We start from the raw sequence: 18,416 nt of genomic DNA on the forward strand, positions 1-18,416 counted from the left end.
TCTAGATGGAAATGAGGGAAAACTGCACAGAGTTGCAGAGGTGGAAGTGAAGTGCAGTAAAGAAGGGTTAACTTCAAGCTTTGCTCCTATGGGCTTTTGGTGGATTACTAATTGATGAATCTCTTTAAGACTTAGCTCAGATACCACCTCCTTCATGAAACCTCAGAATTGTCTATGGAAAGGACTGTGCCCTGGAGCTCTCTGTAACTCTCCTTCAGGCCTCCATACATGCAGGGTGTGAGGCCTGAGTATCCTAACCTTTGACACAGAAAGTTCTGAGGCCCGGGGCTAGTCTCTCATTTGCCAGGAGGCCTCTTTCCCTCTGCGTGGCTTATAATATGCAGTTCCTAGTCCATGTATTTAAGAATAGAAGGAACATGAAATGTTTTCAGGACATTTATCCAAGATGTACCTAGAACATCAGAAATTATCTTGACAAAGTACCATTTGCTTTTGCTGTGAGGGCATAAAAACTTATGTCTGTATAAAATTTTATAATAAGCTTATTAAGGCAAAGTACCTACTACCTGGAAGGAAGGCAGTAATATCAACATTTTGGGAAAACCTATGTTTACCAGCAAAAAAACAGAGTTAAGAATAAAACACATATACAATTATTTTTTAAAAGAATATTGAAGGAGTACATGTTTTAAAAAAATTCATTCCTCCCAAGATTGGTATCCACATTTTATATAGATGGAAACAAATCCTTCTTCAAGCTGTATTTTAAATGTGTGACACTCTAAAAATAACACACCAGAGAGCCATTTAAAAAGCAGTATTGTTTTTAACCATAGGTCTATGTAATCTTTAAAAACTGGACACGGCCACCTTAGGAATGAAATACTCTAAGAAGTTGGATGGAGGAAGGTGAGAAGGTTAAAAATACTTGGATATGAGTATTTGCATGAACTTGATGTTCATGGGGCCAAGAATCATAGATGACGGCTCTGAATGTCACTTCAGTTCAGTTCAGTTCAGTCGCTCAGTCATGTCCGATTCTTTGCGACCCCATGGACTGCAGCACACCAGGCTTCCCTCTCTATCACAAATTCCCGGAGCTTACTCAAACTCATGTCCATTGAGTCGGTGATGCCATCCAACCATCTCATCCTTTGTCTTCCCCTTCTCCTCCCACCTTCAATCTTTCTCAGAATCAGGGTCTTTTCAAATGAATCAGCTCTTCGCATCAGGTGGCCAAAGTATTGGAGTTTCAGCTTCAGCATCAGTCCTTCCAGTGTATATTCAGGACTGATCTCCTTTAGGATGGACTGGCTGGATCTCCTTGCAGTCCAAGGGACTCGCAAGAGTCTTCTCCAACACCACAGTTCAAAAACATCAATTCCTCTGCACTCAGCTTTTTGTACAGTCCAACTCTCACATCCATACATGACTATCCAGACATGAATTTCACCTACCTTTATTATAAATCTTAATTTCCAGAAAGACATTATTATGAGTAACTAACATTTTGTTTAACACTTTACCAAGTTCAAAGTGCTTACTTATTTTTTTTTTTGCTGTACTTGGCAATATGCAGGATCTTAGTTCCCCAACCAGGAATCAAAACAGCCTCCCTTGCATTGGGTGCCGAGTCTTAACCACTGGAGTACCAGGGAAGGCCCCAAAGCACTTTTATACACCCTATCATAATTAGAGAACTCACTTTAAGCTCTGGCCAACCATTTTACAAAAATGGGTTCCTGACTAAGAGGTGATGGTGAAAGGAACTTTGGGGTACATGTGTCTTTTAGAATTGTGGTTTTCCCAGGGTATATGCCCAAGTGGGATTTCTGGGTCAGATGATTTATTCCTACTTTCTAAAGGAATTTCCATACTGTTTTCTGTAATGGCTTTGCCAGTTTACATTCCCACCAACAGTGCAGGTGGGTTCCCTTTTCTTCACATCCTCTCCAGCATTTATTGTTTATAGATTTTTTTTGGATGACCATTCTGACTGGTGTGAGGTGATACCTCATTGTAGTTTTGATTTGCATTTCTCTAATAATGAGCAATATTGAGCATCTTTTCATGTGTTTATTGGCCACCTGTATGTCTTCTTTCATCTGTATGTAGGTGAGGAAGCAACAGTTAGAACTGGACATGGAACAACAGACTGGTTCAAAATAGGAAAAGGAGTACGTTAAGGCTGTATATTGTCACCTTGCTTATTTAACTTCTATGCAGAGTACATCATGAGAAACGCTGGGCTAGATGAAGCACAAGCTGGAATCAAGATTGCCGGGAGAAATATCAATAACCTCAGATATGCAGATGATATCACCATTATGGCAGAAAGTGAAGCAGAACTAAAGAGCCTCTTGATGAAAGTGAAAGAGGAGAGTGGAAAAGTTGGCTTAAAACTCAACATTCAGAAAAGTAAGATCATGGCAAATAGATGGGGAAACAGTGGAAACAGTGTCAGACTTTATTTTTTTGGGCTCCAAAATCACTGTAGATGGTGACTGCAGCCATGAAATTAAAAGACGCTTGCTCCTTGGAAGAAAAGTTATGACCAACCTAGACAGCATATTAAAAAGCAGAGACATTACTTTGCCAACAAAGGTCTGTTTAGTCAAAGCTATGGTTTTTCCTGCGGTCATGTATGGATGTGAGAGTTGGACTGTGAAGAAAGCTGAGTGCAGAAGAATTGATGCTTTTGAACTGTGGTGTTGGAGAAGACTCTTGAGAGTCCCTTGGACTGCAAGGAGATCCAACCACTCCATCCTAAAGGAAAAATCAGTCCTGAATATTCTTTGGAAGGACTGATGCTGAAGTTGAAACTGTAATATTTTGGCCACCTGATGCAAAAAGCTGATTCATTTGAAAAGGCTCTGATGCTGGGAAAGATTGAAGGTGGGAGGAGAAAGGGACGACAGGGGATGAGATGGTTGGATGGTATCACTAACTCAATGGTCATGAGTTTGGGTAAACTCTGGGAGTTGGTGATAGACAAGGAGGCCTGGTGTGCTGCAGTTCATGGGGTTACAGAGTTTGACACGACTGAGAGACTGAAGTGAAGTGATATGTTCTTTGGAGAAATGTCTGAATATGTCTTCTGCCCATGTTTTGATTGGGTTATTTGTTTTGCTGATATTGAGTTGTATGAACTGCTAATAGATTTTGGAGATTAACCCTTTGTCAGTTGCTTTATTTGCAGCCAGGACATGAAAACAACCTAGATGTCTATCTCCATATGAATGGATAAAGAAGTTGGTGTATATTTAAACAATGGAATATTACTCAGCCATAAAAGGAACATATTTGAGTCAGTTGTAGTGAGGTAGATAACCCTGGAGCCTCTTATATAGAGTGAATTAAGTCAGAAAGAGAAAAACAAGTATTGTATATTAGTGCGTACATATATGGAATCTATAAAATTAGTACTGATGAACCTAGTAGAGAACAGACTTTTGGACACAGCCGGAGAATGTGAAGGCAGGATGAATTGAGAAAGTAGCATTGACATATATACACTATCATGTGTAAAATGGATAATGGGAAGTTGCTAAATAACACAGGAAGCCCAGCCTGGCACTCTGTGATGACCTAGAGGGGTGGGATGTGGGAAGGGGAGGGAGGATCAGGAGGGAAGGAATAAACACACACACACACGATTCATTTGCGTTGCTGTATGGCAGAAACCAACACAAAACTGTAAAGCAATTTTCCAACAATTAAAAAATATGTAAAATTTTTTTAAAAGAGGTAATGGTGAACATGAGAGGGGTCAGGACATATCTCTTCCTCATGAAAGCTAACTTAAAGTATTCAGACTGATTGATGGGATCTTGGAGCCACTAAAGAACAGAACCCAAGGCTACAAAGACATCTGCTACCTCTAAATTTTAATTTAACTGGCACACTGAGTCCCTTGGCTTACCTTGCTAAAGGGCGTCTGGCTCTATTCACAGCTTCAAGATCAGCATAGCGGAGATCTAGCTGGCAGCCAACTAGAACAACAGGTGTGCGAGGGCAAAAGTGCTTGATTTCTTGATACCACATGGTTTTCACATGATTTAGGGAATTGGGATTAGCGATCGAAAAACAGAGGACCACAACATCGGACCTACAAGGAAATCACAAAAGAAGCTGTATTGCTTTTTCACTTTTATTTTCTCTTTTATCATTAGGATTCCTCCCCTTCCCCATCCATCGAATGCCATATCATTTCACAATTTAAAAAAAAAGATCAGATATTAAAATACATCTTGGAGTCATGCAAACAGCCCATTAAGCCCCCACATTCCAGCACCCACACAGCCTGAGTTCATGTCCATGTTACACTGCAGGAGGCCTAGGCACTGAAAAGTTCTGGATGAAGTTATTTCACAGGATAGATGGTTACCCAAACTGGACTCAGTCCTGGAACCACCACATGCTGAACTATTTCTGTTCATCACAAGAAATAGTTTCAAGATAAAAGAAAATAATACAAACTACCATTTACCAGTGTAAACAGAAAGGAGATGATGACTCAATGAGATAAAGCGAACAGTTTAAACATTGCAGAAAATGTAACAGGTATTTGCTGTACAGGGTCGGCAAATACACAGAAGGATTTCTGCCCTTCTTCCCCCTCAAGCACAAATGTAGAGAGCACAACCACTTAATCTGTTTCTGAAAAGAAAAAGTCCTGAATTTGCAGGAATTTCCACTTTTTGCTAGGTATAAGGTAAGAAGGTAGTATTTAACAAAAAACTAGCCAGAGTTAGATGGATGGCTAAGAAGATGAGAAAATGTTGGAAGCAGATTTATCAAATGTTATATATGACATATAGCAGGTGTATGGGAAAAGGAAAATTGTTTTGAAGTCAGTTGTGACATAAGAATCTTCTGTGTTTTATATAATAACTTACCATTCTAGAAGCCAAAGAACTGTTTTACAAAACAGCTGTTCAATTATGGTGTTTGATAGATAACTGCTAGAAGGCATCTTTAATAAGAATTATAAACCATCTTTCTAGGTTAAAATATGCAAAACGATGACATTGAAAACATGGAGGCAGAAAAATATAAAGAATAGAAAAAGTTATACCCAAGGATTCAAGACTGTTTTGCAGTTATATTCAGAAATAAACTTACAACTTTATTAGATGTTAATTTATTGCCTTTATTATTTATGTAATGAGAAGAATGAAGTTGATGAATCAAAACACCTTCTTTTTAAATCATTAATGAGCTTTTCTCCCTACATATCAATGAAGACAAATATATATATCCAGGCAACCATAAAATTTCTAAAAATAATCATTTGCAATGCAGCAAACTGCAGGGTGCTTACATTAAATGTAATTCACAGGTTGAGTCTTTAAATTTATATCCAGGAAAAACTGCACCAGACCACAACAAATAGAAAAATCCTGACATTAAAATATTTACAAATTATAAAGGAGGACCTAGGACGCTAAGCAGATGAAGTGTATTAATCTGCAGGTTTAAAATGTCCTTGAAATAAAGATCTTATCAAAGATTCCTGGGCACTGGAAAATATAATGTGTGTAAAAATATGCATAACTATATAAATGAAAGGGAAGCATGTCTTGTCTTTGGGATTCTGATTTAGTTAGTAGAATATTCTGTGCACAGTCTTACTTCTAATCAGCATAAATAACGGTATCCAGTAAAGTCAAGAACGCTTTGAATTTTACATTTCTTTAGGAGCAGAGTCTTCTATTATTCATAATACTATTTCTATAGGATATCGGATACAGCTCTGCTATAAGCTTCATCCCAATCATAAAATGAAGCCACCAAGAATTCCAGCACAGTGAGAGAAATATGGCAATATCTGAGGTTCAAAATCATAGAGAAAGAATTGAAGAACTATATCCAGCACGTAAATGTGGAATAGTATATATATATGTGTAATAAAATTGTTCTAATTCGTACCTTCTATTTCCATATTAAGGCACACCGCTATAAAGGAAATCATTCTCAGAGCTTAATATATATGACAGACATGTAGCAAAATGTCAATTCTGTTATCTAATTTTATGATACAGCATGTGCGGTTTTGAAATCAGAGCTAGCTCGGTTGCCAAGGTTACCGTGCTAACACTCATGCCATTGAACATACACTAGCTGCTATCCAGATGACCTGTAAACAAGTACAGACAGGACCCTGGGGGTTGGAAAAAATGGAATCTCCCGATGAGAACAGCACAATGCCATCGCACAATACAGGTCCGGAGGGCCCAATTTCTAACTGTGTCACATCAATATCTCAGTGCATGAAATGCTGTTGGAAAGCTGGAAAAATAATTCAATGCTCTGTAAATATTTTGCTTCAAAAGGATGATGGTTAAACAGAAGAGGTTGTACTGAGAGCAACACTACCTCTGAAGCGAAAATAACTTATTGAGTCAAAATTCTATTTGCATCCTTGAAATGAAGTTATCCTTCTTCTAAAAAAATTTTTTAAATGAACATTTAGATGCTATGAGAATCTGTCTCCATGATTTTACATTGGAAGCAGATAAAAAATTAAATCATTTTTGATCTACCAACCTGCTTAAACGTCTTTAACCCTTCTTGATTTAAATACCAATTCAAGTTAAGAAACATGACGTCCAGATTATACAGAATCTTAATATTAAGTCCTGCGGTATAAATGCAGTGTCCTAAAACTGATTTTAAGCAAAAGCCTGAGGATCAATGGATGTAGGGACAGGGCTGTAGAAAGACGGTGCGCTGACACATTCCTCCTCCCCCAGCATTCTTTTCTAATTCCTAAATTTCAACACATCAGTATCCTCTATGATATAAACACCTATACAACCAAGTAACTATTTTGAGAATGCCACTTATTCCCTCCAGATTTTGAGCAATTTTTCCATCTAGTCGAAGAAGACACAAAACCTGCAGCTAAGAATATCTCCAGCTTTAGGCAGAATTCCAAGGAGCTAGAGATATTAAGTAACTTTTAATCAAAACATTCATTCCTGGGTAGAGACTATTCAACGTCTGACATGAGTTTGTGTTTAAAATGCCATTCCTGTGAGAGATAAAAAGAAAAACGCAAGTTCTAGCATTTCTGCTTCTATGGCTCTGTTACATTTTTTTTTTTTAACTTTGAAGAGTTGTGTTTAAAATAATTGAGTTGAATTTTAAAAAATAATTGGGAGGGGGGAGGTGTGATGAGGACATTCGTACACATTAGGCAGCAGAGTTGGCCTAGGAATGACCTCAGGGTTCCTATTTCAGCTGTAAAAAGAATCTGATAGGATTTAAATGGAGTCTTACAGCTATTTGGAGTAGAAAGAATAAGAATTCGAGAATGCTGAGGCAAAAGAACATAGGAGACAAAACTCAAGCTCCAGAACTTGAATACTGAGAAGAGTAGGAAGTTGGATTTTTTTTTTTTTTTTTGACTGAGCTAAGTGGTCTTATTCTTTTAAAGAAAGTCAAGATTACAAAGGATCTAAGTGTATGGTCTTGGTTGCTTGCCTATGAATGTTTATTTATTTATTTTTTTGAGAAAACTGTGATTTATTGTTTCTAAGGGGAATGTTGGTATAAAAGTTTCTCTAGGGTACTGACACATCAAATAATGCCGTGAAACAATCTGAAGTAAATTCATCAATATGTGTTGAAACAATTGCAGATCTACAGTTTAATGGAGCTGTGGGAGGCAGGGAGGAGACCAGAGAGAGACCTAGTCATCCCCCAAATGCTTGAGAGGATAAAGCTGTCAATTGTAGCAGTTCTTCTATAAGAAAAAGTAATAAAAAACAAACAAACAACAACAACAAAAAACATTATTTTTTTTGCTATCTTTCAAGGAGAACACTGGCCAAAGATAGCATGCGAAAGATTGGCAAAGATATTTGGATAACATAAGGAATGTATGCAAAGTTGGGGCCAATCTTTGTTGGAGGATTAAAGAAAAAAAATCTGAAAAAATGCAACTTACCCACATATCTTGGGCCAATACAGACTTTAAAAAAATGCACTATATTATTATACTATTTATTGTATATTGCTATGGGCATAGAGTGAAATTTTTTACATTAAGTCTTTAAAAAATAGATTGCTATTAAATATAAGGTGGATTTTCCTTTTAGGGTAATAATGTGTGTGTGTGTGTGTGTGTGTGTATACATATTTTTTCTCTTTCAAGCTGGACTTTAAACACATTTGAAATGCCACCCATTCTCCTGGCCAGTCTTTATCATCTAGATTCAAATATAGGAAACTTAGTGGAAAAAGATCAGGGAAGCAAACAGAAACGCAATTCACCCTTTGAAGAAGTGGTCGAAAAGGAGAGAGATAATAATATCAAATATTTTGTATTAGGAATGAACTGTCCATGTTCTCTACTATCACAAAAGTACTTTCAATCTTCTTAGTTTGTCTTCTCTGCTTTGCCACCACTGTCCAGCTAAAGAGCTGTGGGCCTTGGGTTTTCTTATCTGCTTAAGTGAAAAAAAAATTGCTAAATTATCCAGGCCAGCATGGGCAACGTGAAGGACAGTAGATCCATCTAGTCCTCCAGATAGCTGTGAGCAGGACATCCACAGGCTCCCATCCAACTGGCCTCTTCCCAGGGTGCCAGTTCTGGTTGGGTCTCTTGCTAAGACCCTTACACTTGGTGACCAAGAATAAGCTAACAATTCTGTTTACCTGAATCTTCTTGGAAGTATCTCCTTCTTAACATATACTTTTATACTTTTTCTATGGTAGGATTCCATATCTTTATGTCACTATTGCCTATTATTATTTCTTTTTTAAGTAGAGACTCCCATATCCTTTATTGGTAGAGATCATGATCACATTTCAATGGGTTTGTTTGTTAACATACACAAGTCTTCTTCTGGCAAAGACTCAAGTAGATGTCCCTGACCTCTTTCTCCCTCCCCAGTAACCGAGGTAGGCTCTTTACAGAAACGTTTTCAAAACCATTCATGTCAACAATACACCTTTCATGCATATAGTCTGACAGCGCTGTGCAAACAGACAGATCAAAACATCACAAAACAGCTGGGAGCATGGCAGAAAAAAGGAATGTGTGACACGTGGCTTTGGAAAGTTTTAGTAGGGGAGCAGCCCGGTGTGTATGAGATGTGGAGGGAGTTGTCAGTGATGGTGAACATAAGCACCTGGAGATGAATGGCTGTGTAAACTCATACTCATGAAAATGGAGAGGCCTGTAGGGGAGCGCCTGGCAGGGGGTCTGGGGAGAGCAGGGCAGAAACATGCAGTGCCCTGGATGTGAGCAGAGAAATCAAGTCAATACTTTACCAATAGCAGTGAGGCTTCTTAAGTACAGATGTTATGTGGGGAAAACTGAAAACACCCTGAAATATATTCAGATTTGGGAGTGATTAGCATGCGCAACTATTTCTCCCAAGCTCGTAATTGTATGTTTAGTAGGAAGCAAATATTTTAAATCAGTCTTCCCCCACCCTCCAAAAATGGGACTAAAGCGAGGCACCCTCTTAAGTGTAGGAAAGCCATACCAACATCCCACCAATGCCACCAAATCCTAAGATAGATAAAACCCAATCTTAAAAATGGTTGGTTCTGCCATTATAGTGCAAAAATTACAGAAGCCAATGACCTGATCATATAAAAGCCTGTGTTATCATTCACTGTAACCAACTATTTTTTAAAATTTGTTATCCCATTTTTCAATCTATGCTTCCTTTAGTGTACAAATATCTTCTATGACTTATGATGGGGTTATGTCCTGATAAATCCATCATAAATTTAAAATATCATAAATCAAAAATGTATTTAATAAACCTAACCTACCAAACATCACAGCTTCATTGAGCCTACCCTAAACATGCTCAGAACACTTACATTAACGTACAGTTGGGCAACATCAATGAACAAAAAGGCCGAATACCGTATACTGAATACTGTGCTGAATGTGAAGAATGCTTGTCTGGGTACAGAATGGTTGTAAATGCATCAATTGTTTACCCTGTTGACTGTGTGGCTGACTGGCAGCAGGGCTAGTACTTGGATATAGCCAACCTGGGGAAAAGATCAGAATTCAAAGTATGCTTTCTACTGAATGTGTATTACTTTTGCACCATCATAAAACAGAAAAATTATAAGTTAGACCATTGTAAGTTAGAGACCGTCCGCATTCTTACCCCTCACACAATGATCAGAAAAAGCTGAATGCATATGAAGCAGTGTGAAGCACAAGTAAGTGATTAAAAGAAGCAGCGTAAGCAAGCTCATTTACCTCCTGGTCAATGAAAGCAGGAAACACTGATGCAGAAAAGGCTTCCTTAAAGGAGAAGGTGCAATTGTAGGAATACATTCCCTGCCTACTTCTCCTCATTCTCATTTCTCTCTGGCTTGCTCTGAAGCTGCATGACTGAGGAGCTGCTTTCCTTCATGAAGGTGGACGTTTTCTCCTAAGAGCAAGGCTAGCTGCCTCCCTAATGGCGCCTACCTGTCAGCCAGACTGCCAGATGGCAGGGCTCTTGGATTAAACTCCTTGATGCTTCTGAAACCAAACTGTGTAAACTAGCAAGATCATCCCACCACTTTTACCCAGGCCTCACCCCAGACCTCTGTAAAATGATAAAGGTACAGGACCTGCCAAGTCACTTGTCCAGTATCAATAAGCAATCATTCAATCATTTCTCCCAGAAATATTAATTGATATCCTACTACGTGGCAGGTGCTCTTCCAGACACTGGGGACACAGCAATTAGTTAAAGACACAAATCACTGTCCTCAGTATGCTTATCTGTGTCACGCTTATATTCTACCAGAGAACAGAGACAATAAGCAAGAAATATAGGCAGAATGTTTAGTATGCTGGATAGTGACAGGGCTATGCAGGAAAGTGGGCAGGGTACTGGGGACAGAAATACTGGAAAGCAGAAGTTGCTGTTGAAATGCGGTGGCCATGGAGGGCCCTACTGAAAAGGTGATATCTCAGTAAAGACCTGAAGGAAGTGAAGGAGCTGCCATGTTGATATGCTGGGGGAAGAACACTGTGGAAGAGAAAACATCTAAGGCAAAGGTCCTGAGGCAGGAGCATTCCTGTGGTGTTTCCCTGAAGGTGAGGGGGGAAACAGCAAGAGCTGAGCAGAGAGGCCATGCCGTCTGAGATACGGAGGGCCTCATGGGTGTATGGCTGTTACTCTGAGTGAACTCGTAGATGATTAGGGGCTTTTGAGTTGAATGAAAAAATGTATGTTTTAACAGGATCACCCTACTGCTGTAATAACTCCTAAATAGTGGTGAAGGGTGGGTTGTCAGAAGGCATAAGACAGTAGGAGAGGACAGTTAAAAAAGATAATCATCCAGAGAGAGATGATGGTGACTTTGTCCTGGGAGCAGTACAGGTGCTAAGAGGTGGCTGCGTTCGTTAAATGTGTGGAAGGTCGAGTCACTGGGGCCTGCTGATGGAGCAGGTATGGGATATGAGCAAAAGGAGTTGAGAACGATGCTGGAATTTCTGCTCTGAGCAATTCGTTCTTCCCTGTTCCTGGTACTGACATCTTTAGTTCAGCATTTTAACCCTGTACTGAAACTCTTTATGCTGCTGGCTTTCCCTGCTGCTCTTAGTCTCATCTTTAGGGATTCTGGTTTGTCTCTTTCACGGAGCACAACACAGTGTTTGTAACAAGAGAGGCCCTCGGTGACTGCTTATAAAGTAGAAAAGTCTTGTAGATTCTGAAGGATGTAGATGCAAGTGTGTCTACAGACTCAAAATCTAAAAGAAATTTAGGCCTAAGATAAGGCAGTTAGGGGGTATGTTTAACTTTTCATAAAAAAACAATATGTGAGCTATTATATTTCTTCAGGCAATTATTGTATAATCTGGAGGAGGAAATGGCATTCCACTCCAGTATTCTTGCCAGGAAAATCCCATGGACAAAGGAGTCTGGTGGGCTGCAGTCTGTAGGGTCGCAAAGACTCAGACACGATTGAGCATGCATGCAGCTGTATATCATCATCTCTGGTCTATAGCAGAGCTTATCTACTAAATACATATTTTTAAATTATTTGAATTTGTCTTAAAAATCTATTTGTCCCACCTAACTGGATACTTTCATAATGCCAGAATAAAAATGGATTAATGATCTCTTCTAGGAATTAAGATTATATCCAGAAGCAAAAAGGAAATATAAAGAAATGGGCAGGTTATTTTCAGGATTAATTCTGGGTTAGTTTCACAGAATTAAGGGTTAAGATAACATCCTCCATTTCATAGGCCATCTTGTTTTTCAAAAAACACACCAAAGTCCCCCAATCTCCAAAAGCACTGAAATAAAAAGATAACCAAGGCGATGAATTTACAAGAGATTTTTGCTAATTTGTTTTATTTTTTGGTAATTCAGTACTTTATCCTTCTAACTGTATTTTCTAGACTGGGGGTAATTGTTCTGGGGAAAGATCAAAGTAGTGGAATAATTTTAGAAATCTGATAAACGGTCAATATTAACAGTTGCTGATAACGACTGTTGTTAAGATGCACCAAGAAAAATATCTGTGAAAGTGGTTTGTAAACCATAAGGTACCAATTATTGTCAGACAAATATGGTTTATGGTTTCAAAAGTCACCAAATATGTATTGTGTATATTGCGGTTAATAACAATGGCAGGACATTCTCAACAAGAGACCTTTCCCTTTGGCTTATCACTCATTGATATGGAATTGCTGAAAGATGGTAATAGAATTATCCTCTGAAGATACTGCAGAATTACTCAGCAGTCTCTTTCTCCTTACCACCTATTTTATGTGGGAAAACTGTGCAGGCTGAAATACATTTTTTTTCATCGGAAGATTCCGGTATAGAAACATCACAAACTGTTATTTTCTCTTTGTCCATGACGACCAGGCAACACACTTAGCTGTATTTGACCCAACATGTCGAGCTTGCAGTTATTAAGTAGTAACAGAAAAAAGGTCAAAAGAAGGCCGAACACATGACGTTAATGTGTTAAACAGCGCATGTGTTCCTCATCTCTTTACCCATCTCAGCGGCCTCATTATTCATAAGTCTGTGAGATCTTTTGGGTCCACAAATGTTTTCCTGGGCTCAACCACAAAGGGCCATTTTTCCCAGCCATGTGACCAGTGTTTGGGCAGCAGCCAGCATCCTTCCAGGTCCTGGAACACAAGTGACCCCAGTCATCAGTCAAGCCCTGTTCCTATCTCATCTGGCACTGCTGTTTCCCAAGGACATTTTCATCCTGGGCACAGTACTGGGTTGGGCTCTTCTGATATTTTGTTTTCTGGTTACAATACAAGATGTACCAGCTCAGAGCAGGCAGGACAGTGGGGGACAGTAGGCTGGGGGTGATACGGACATATTTTCTGTGTGCCAGGTGAACTGGCATCACCACAGTCCTGTGCTTGAGTGCTTCAGCACAGAATCCATACATTTCTACTACATTAAAATTTTTTAATTACTTGTATACATTTAGTCTAACATATTTTTCTGTTTTGGATTAGCACAAAGCAGTAATAATCCCCCTTCAATTGTTTTACTTAATGCCCTCCTCTACGGGTAAATGGATTAAAAAGATAAGTATACAATTATTTTTTTAAATAATTCTTATAAAGAACTTGGAAATGATACCCAGAGGAGAAACAAACTATAGTTGGAAAAACATTAGTGTTAATACATGCAATTCTCTGTTTAAGACTACTCATTCAGAAAAGGCATCCCCTCCCCCGCCTCCATCCAATTTATAAATTCACAGATCTGGCAAAAAGGGAGAGTTCTGAGGGTGTAGCTGACTATACCCTCTCCTTTTTCTGTTGGCCTCACACCATTCTCTGGTTCCAGAAAGAACTGACCATGACAGACAAAATTGTTACTATTTGATGGAGAAATGGAAAACTTTCAGGGAACGTGGTATACTTTATTCGGTTATTACAGGGTACCTGGACAAATGTACCTTCTCAGAAAAAAGCTACAGAATCAAAGTCAAAGACACTGGCCTCTTGGTTGGATTACGATCCACACAGCTGACGGTTCTATCTCTGGGAAAAGGGGTCCAGCCTGGTTTGGGGACAACATTAGCTTGGAGGTGCCAGAACTATCCCATTTCCTATATTCTGCTATTAAGGATCTGGTCTTATATTTTTCCCTGCTAAAGTTGACACAAATAATTTATATTTTCAATGAGAACTAAGTTTAAGTTCTATAAATAATCAAAACATATATTGTCAGCCATGAAAATTTCCTCACATACTATAGACTACTTCGATTGCCCATAAAATTATTTTATCTAAAAAAAATTATTGAGCTACAATTGAAATACACTAAACTCTGGATGGGGCTTCCCAGGTGGTTGGTGCTCGTGGTAAATAATCAGCCTGCCGCTGCAGGAATCATAAGAGATGTGAGTTTGATTCCTGGGTCGGGAAGATCTCGTGGAGGAGGAAATGGCAACCAACTCCAGGATTCCTGCTTGGAGAATCCCATGGACAGTGGAGCCTGGTGGGCTACAGTCCATAGGGTCACAAACAGTCGGGACACAAATGAAGTGACTTAGCACACGCAAGCTTTGTATACTTAAAGTACTCAATGTGATTAGTTTTGACATAGGTATACACTCCTGATTCTGTCATCTCCATCAAGAAAATAAACATTTCTGTCACCCCCGAAGTGTCCCTTGGTAATCCATTTTTCCCTCCACCCTCTTTCCCAGGCAACCAGTGATTGATTTTTTGTCACTACAGATTACACTCCATTTTCTAGAATTTTACAGCAATGGAATCACACACAGTGTGTGCTCTTTTCCCCCTGGTTTCCTTCACTCAGTCTTTCTCTCTAATCTTCATAAGGTTCTTCCCATTTGGCTGAGGCAAAGAGCATTGTGATATTTCTGTGGCAGCGTTTACCAAAGCGTAGCTTCCTTCTAATCATTCAGGCACTGGCTGAAACCTGCTGACTCACCTCTCCCCAGATCTCTGACCTCAGGTAGCCAGCGGCTTCGGCACACTCAAGTGTGAGCGCTAGCTGTGTGTGCTCAGTGGTTCATTTGTGCCCGATTTTTGGTAACCCCGTGGACTGTAGCCTGCCAGGCTCCTCTGTCCAGGGAATTTTCCAGGCAAGAATACTGGAGCAGGTAGCCATTTCCTAATCCAGGGGGTCTTCCCAACCCCGGAATAGAACCAGCTTCTCTTGTGTCTCCTGTACTGGCAGGTGGATTCTTTACTACTGCGCCACCTGGGAAGCCTACAGGAACTTGCAGCTTTGGTCTAACCTCTTAGGGAATAACTATTCCCCTCCCTCGGTCCAACCGGCTGCTCTTCTAATGTCTTTCTACCATTTTCTATAACCCAGTCAAGTTTTAGTCTAGTCCTTTATTTCACAGCAGGACTAAATATCTTTAGGAAACAAGCTGCAGTAATTTCCCGAGATCCCTCTAGACCACACATTTAGAAGTGTGGTTTGGATGACTCTTCTATAAAGTATACACACCGGTAACTTTCCTCCCTTTGCTGCTTTGTTATCCCTTTATAAAGTCCATCTTCAGGGCCAGGACTTGGGTAAAGAGTGAAGCAGTAGCCTCAGGTGAAAAATCTGAAGAGGTGCCCCAAACCTCAGTAATGCAGATGACCCATATTTTTCCAAAAATCAAAATTAAGGTTAAAAAAAATCCATGATGAACAAAATACAAAAATTTTAAATAAAGTCAGGACCAGTAACATTTGCCATGCTGAGCCTGAGACAGAAAGAGAAGATCAGTTAACAGTGATCTGACCTTTATTATTATTTACATTTTACACCCAAGGTGAGTGCCTTACATGCCTCACCCTTGGCCTGGCCCTGGTCCGCCTCCGCTGGATATGTTTCTCGGTCCAACAGGCTGTTTGCCATACTGAAATCATCATTAGAATGTTAGTTCTGGCCCAGCAATTAGAATATGCCACGGACAATGAGAGCTACTTCAAAAATACTTTATCAAGGCACATGAGTTGTTTCTTACTTTTCCCCTTGCCTTTAACCACAAGTACAGACAATATCAGACAAAGACATCAACACTGGTCACCCACGGTCCTGAATTTTTTAACGGGCCTCAACCAAGCATTCAAGATGGGATGCGTTAATGCTGTATCTGGTTACCTGGCCTTCAGTGTGAAACTAGAGCTGTCTTATCTCAACAGACACACAGAAACCATCGCTCTGATTGATGTTATCATCTAAAACACATACTGTACTTCTCACTGGGCCTAAAAAACACTTGAGGAAAATCAGCGTGTAAGAATAATCTGTATAATAAATGAGTTCCAAATGGACTGAAAATATGCCTGGAGACTCTTTGGTGTAAGGGCAATACAATGACTCTGCATGCCTGTGTTCAGCTGTGGGGAGAAAGCATGCCATACAAAGCACTCAAGGGTCCCACTCACTCTCAGAGAGTGTGCTTGGATGTAGCCTTTTTCCTGGAAATGAAAGGACTCCTGTTTAGCTACTCTTTGATGTAATAAGGAAAATTAAATTATTAGCTACATATTAAAGAACTTAAGAGGAACAACAGAATATTAGTTACAGCTGGGGAAAGATGGTGAACACTGGTCTTCCATGCCCACAGAGAATACTGCAATAATTAGACCGGACTGAGAATAAATGTAAAGCTGGTTATCAGTCATCGTCAGCAGCCACCACAGCCTGGGGGAAAGAGAGGAAACAGGCTTTGGAGCCAGACAGAAGTACCAGGAAAAGTTCAGTACCACTCTTTCCTACCCCTCTGACCTTGGCCCCTTTCTGTGCATGCTAGCTCAGCTGTGAAATGAGCCTACTTTACAGGGTCACCGCAAGAATGACCTGGCAACAAGATACGTAGAGCACAGGCCTGGCTTGTGGGGACACCTCCAGCCCCATAAGCTTTGTGTGTTTAAAGGTTATCTGACCCCAAGACAGAGCAATGGTGAAGGTTTTCAAGCAAAGAGAACAATCATATTGGCAATTATTTATGTGTGTGTGACTATAGCGGGGGCCTAGGCACCCTGTTGAAGGCAGAGCCCACCCTACTTGTCTACATTTCAGTGCCAGGCACCTAAGTGTGAGTACTTCCTTCTTATAATATTTCTAAGGGAAAACTCTTGAGTGATATCCCTTTAAAAAGAGCCTTTTTTTTTTCCTTGCCAAAAAAGAGCAGCTGATTACAGTCATGGTTATCATGTACAGTTTTGTTCTTGACATTTTAAAAGATCCAGGAAAGAGCTTCCAAAGTTCATCTGAAAGTGGGTGGAAAGTAGGCAGTAGAAAGAAGAAAGGCTACTAGAGAGGTGGAGTCATTCGCTCCAGACAAGGAGGGTTTGAAAGATGTTAGGTAAGGGTCAGGATACGACGCTACTCTGCTGCCTTTCATGTCCGTCCAATAGAAGGACTCCTGTCACTACCTTTTTCTTGGATGGATGATCTCCCTTCCTGGAGAAAAGGGATTGGCCAGATGACTTTTTGAGATCTCTTCTCATTCTAGCCATTGTAAAAATATTAAGAGCAAAAGAATACCCAGTCCATCAGTGTGTGTGTGTGGGGGCGGGGGGGGTGGGGTGGTGGTGGTGGTGATTTCAGTGTCATTCTGTTTAAAATGAGGTCGATGTAGCTTGTCACAATGGAAAGAGTGGGAGTCAGGACTCAGGCAGAGCTGAATTTGAATCTGGTTTTGAAACTCACAATTGGGCAGGTTATGAGAAAAGAATTCAACTCCCTCCTCAACTGTGACCTGGAGATAATCTCTGCCTCCCAGAGTTCCTGGAAGGATTAACTAAACCAATGCTGGCAAAGCACCTAATATTTTGACTGACACACTGTAGGGCTTTGATGAATTAGAGCCATTAATGTGATTGGCTAAAAAAATTAGCTGACTAGTTACCTTTAAGTCATAATAAGAGCTATGACATTCTGGTTGTAGTTATACCACACTAGGAAAATTGCAAATTCAAGTCTGCAGACTGACACCACCCGGGCCCACTCTGCAAACTAGAACTTGTTTAGGCCAAAGAAGGCTTGGAGTGGCAACTCGTTGACCAGCTTGGTGCTAAGAAGCAAAGGAGACAAAAGGCGAGGTCTAAGGCATCTTGGTATGAATCTGCTTTCTCTCACTGTCACCCTAAGAATCAAATGAGTTATTTTTAAAAGGTTCCAAATACATTTCCAAGTCTAAGGAATATATCACATCCCACCGACTTGTAAATCACACTAAGTATAGTAAAAACACCAGTCACAAAACAGGTCTGCAAACCAAATGGAATGTCAGAAACTGTAATTATGATTTTTCTCCTGTGCAAATGATAGGGAGCTAAAAATGGAAGTTACACAGAAATTAAAACAGCCCTTGCACAGCAATGAAATGCAGTGGTCAGAGCCCTGTACTGAGGAAAAGAAGCTTCTACTATCAGACCCAGCCATAAGACGTAATTTTTTGGTGCTACATCAATGTGGTATGACATATTTAGTGTTTACACAGAGATT

The 18,416-nt window shown here is 39.8% G+C and overlaps 1 protein-coding gene across 11 annotated transcripts in view; it reads right to left on the minus strand.

Moving 5' to 3' along the window:
- RHOBTB1 (Rho related BTB domain containing 1) overlaps window positions 1-18,416 on the minus strand; it is a 141,388-nt gene that overhangs the window by 19,209 nt on the left and 103,763 nt on the right. For 10 of the 11 annotated variants that reach the window (XM_044942148.2, XM_025284592.3, XM_025284588.3 and 7 more), the window contains one exon: window positions 3,884-4,069. The exons of the other annotated variant lie outside the window; for it this stretch is intronic. In XM_044942148.2, the coding sequence (XP_044798083.1) occupies window positions 3,884-4,069 (186 nt within the window). The remainder of the gene's footprint in view (window positions 1-3,883; window positions 4,070-18,416) is intronic. 11 annotated transcript variants of the gene reach the window in all.

The sequence above is a fragment of the Bubalus bubalis genome, chromosome 4 (genome assembly GCF_019923935.1).
Source record: "Bubalus bubalis isolate 160015118507 breed Murrah chromosome 4, NDDB_SH_1, whole genome shotgun sequence".
Lineage (NCBI taxonomy): Eukaryota > Metazoa > Chordata > Mammalia > Artiodactyla > Bovidae > Bubalus > Bubalus bubalis.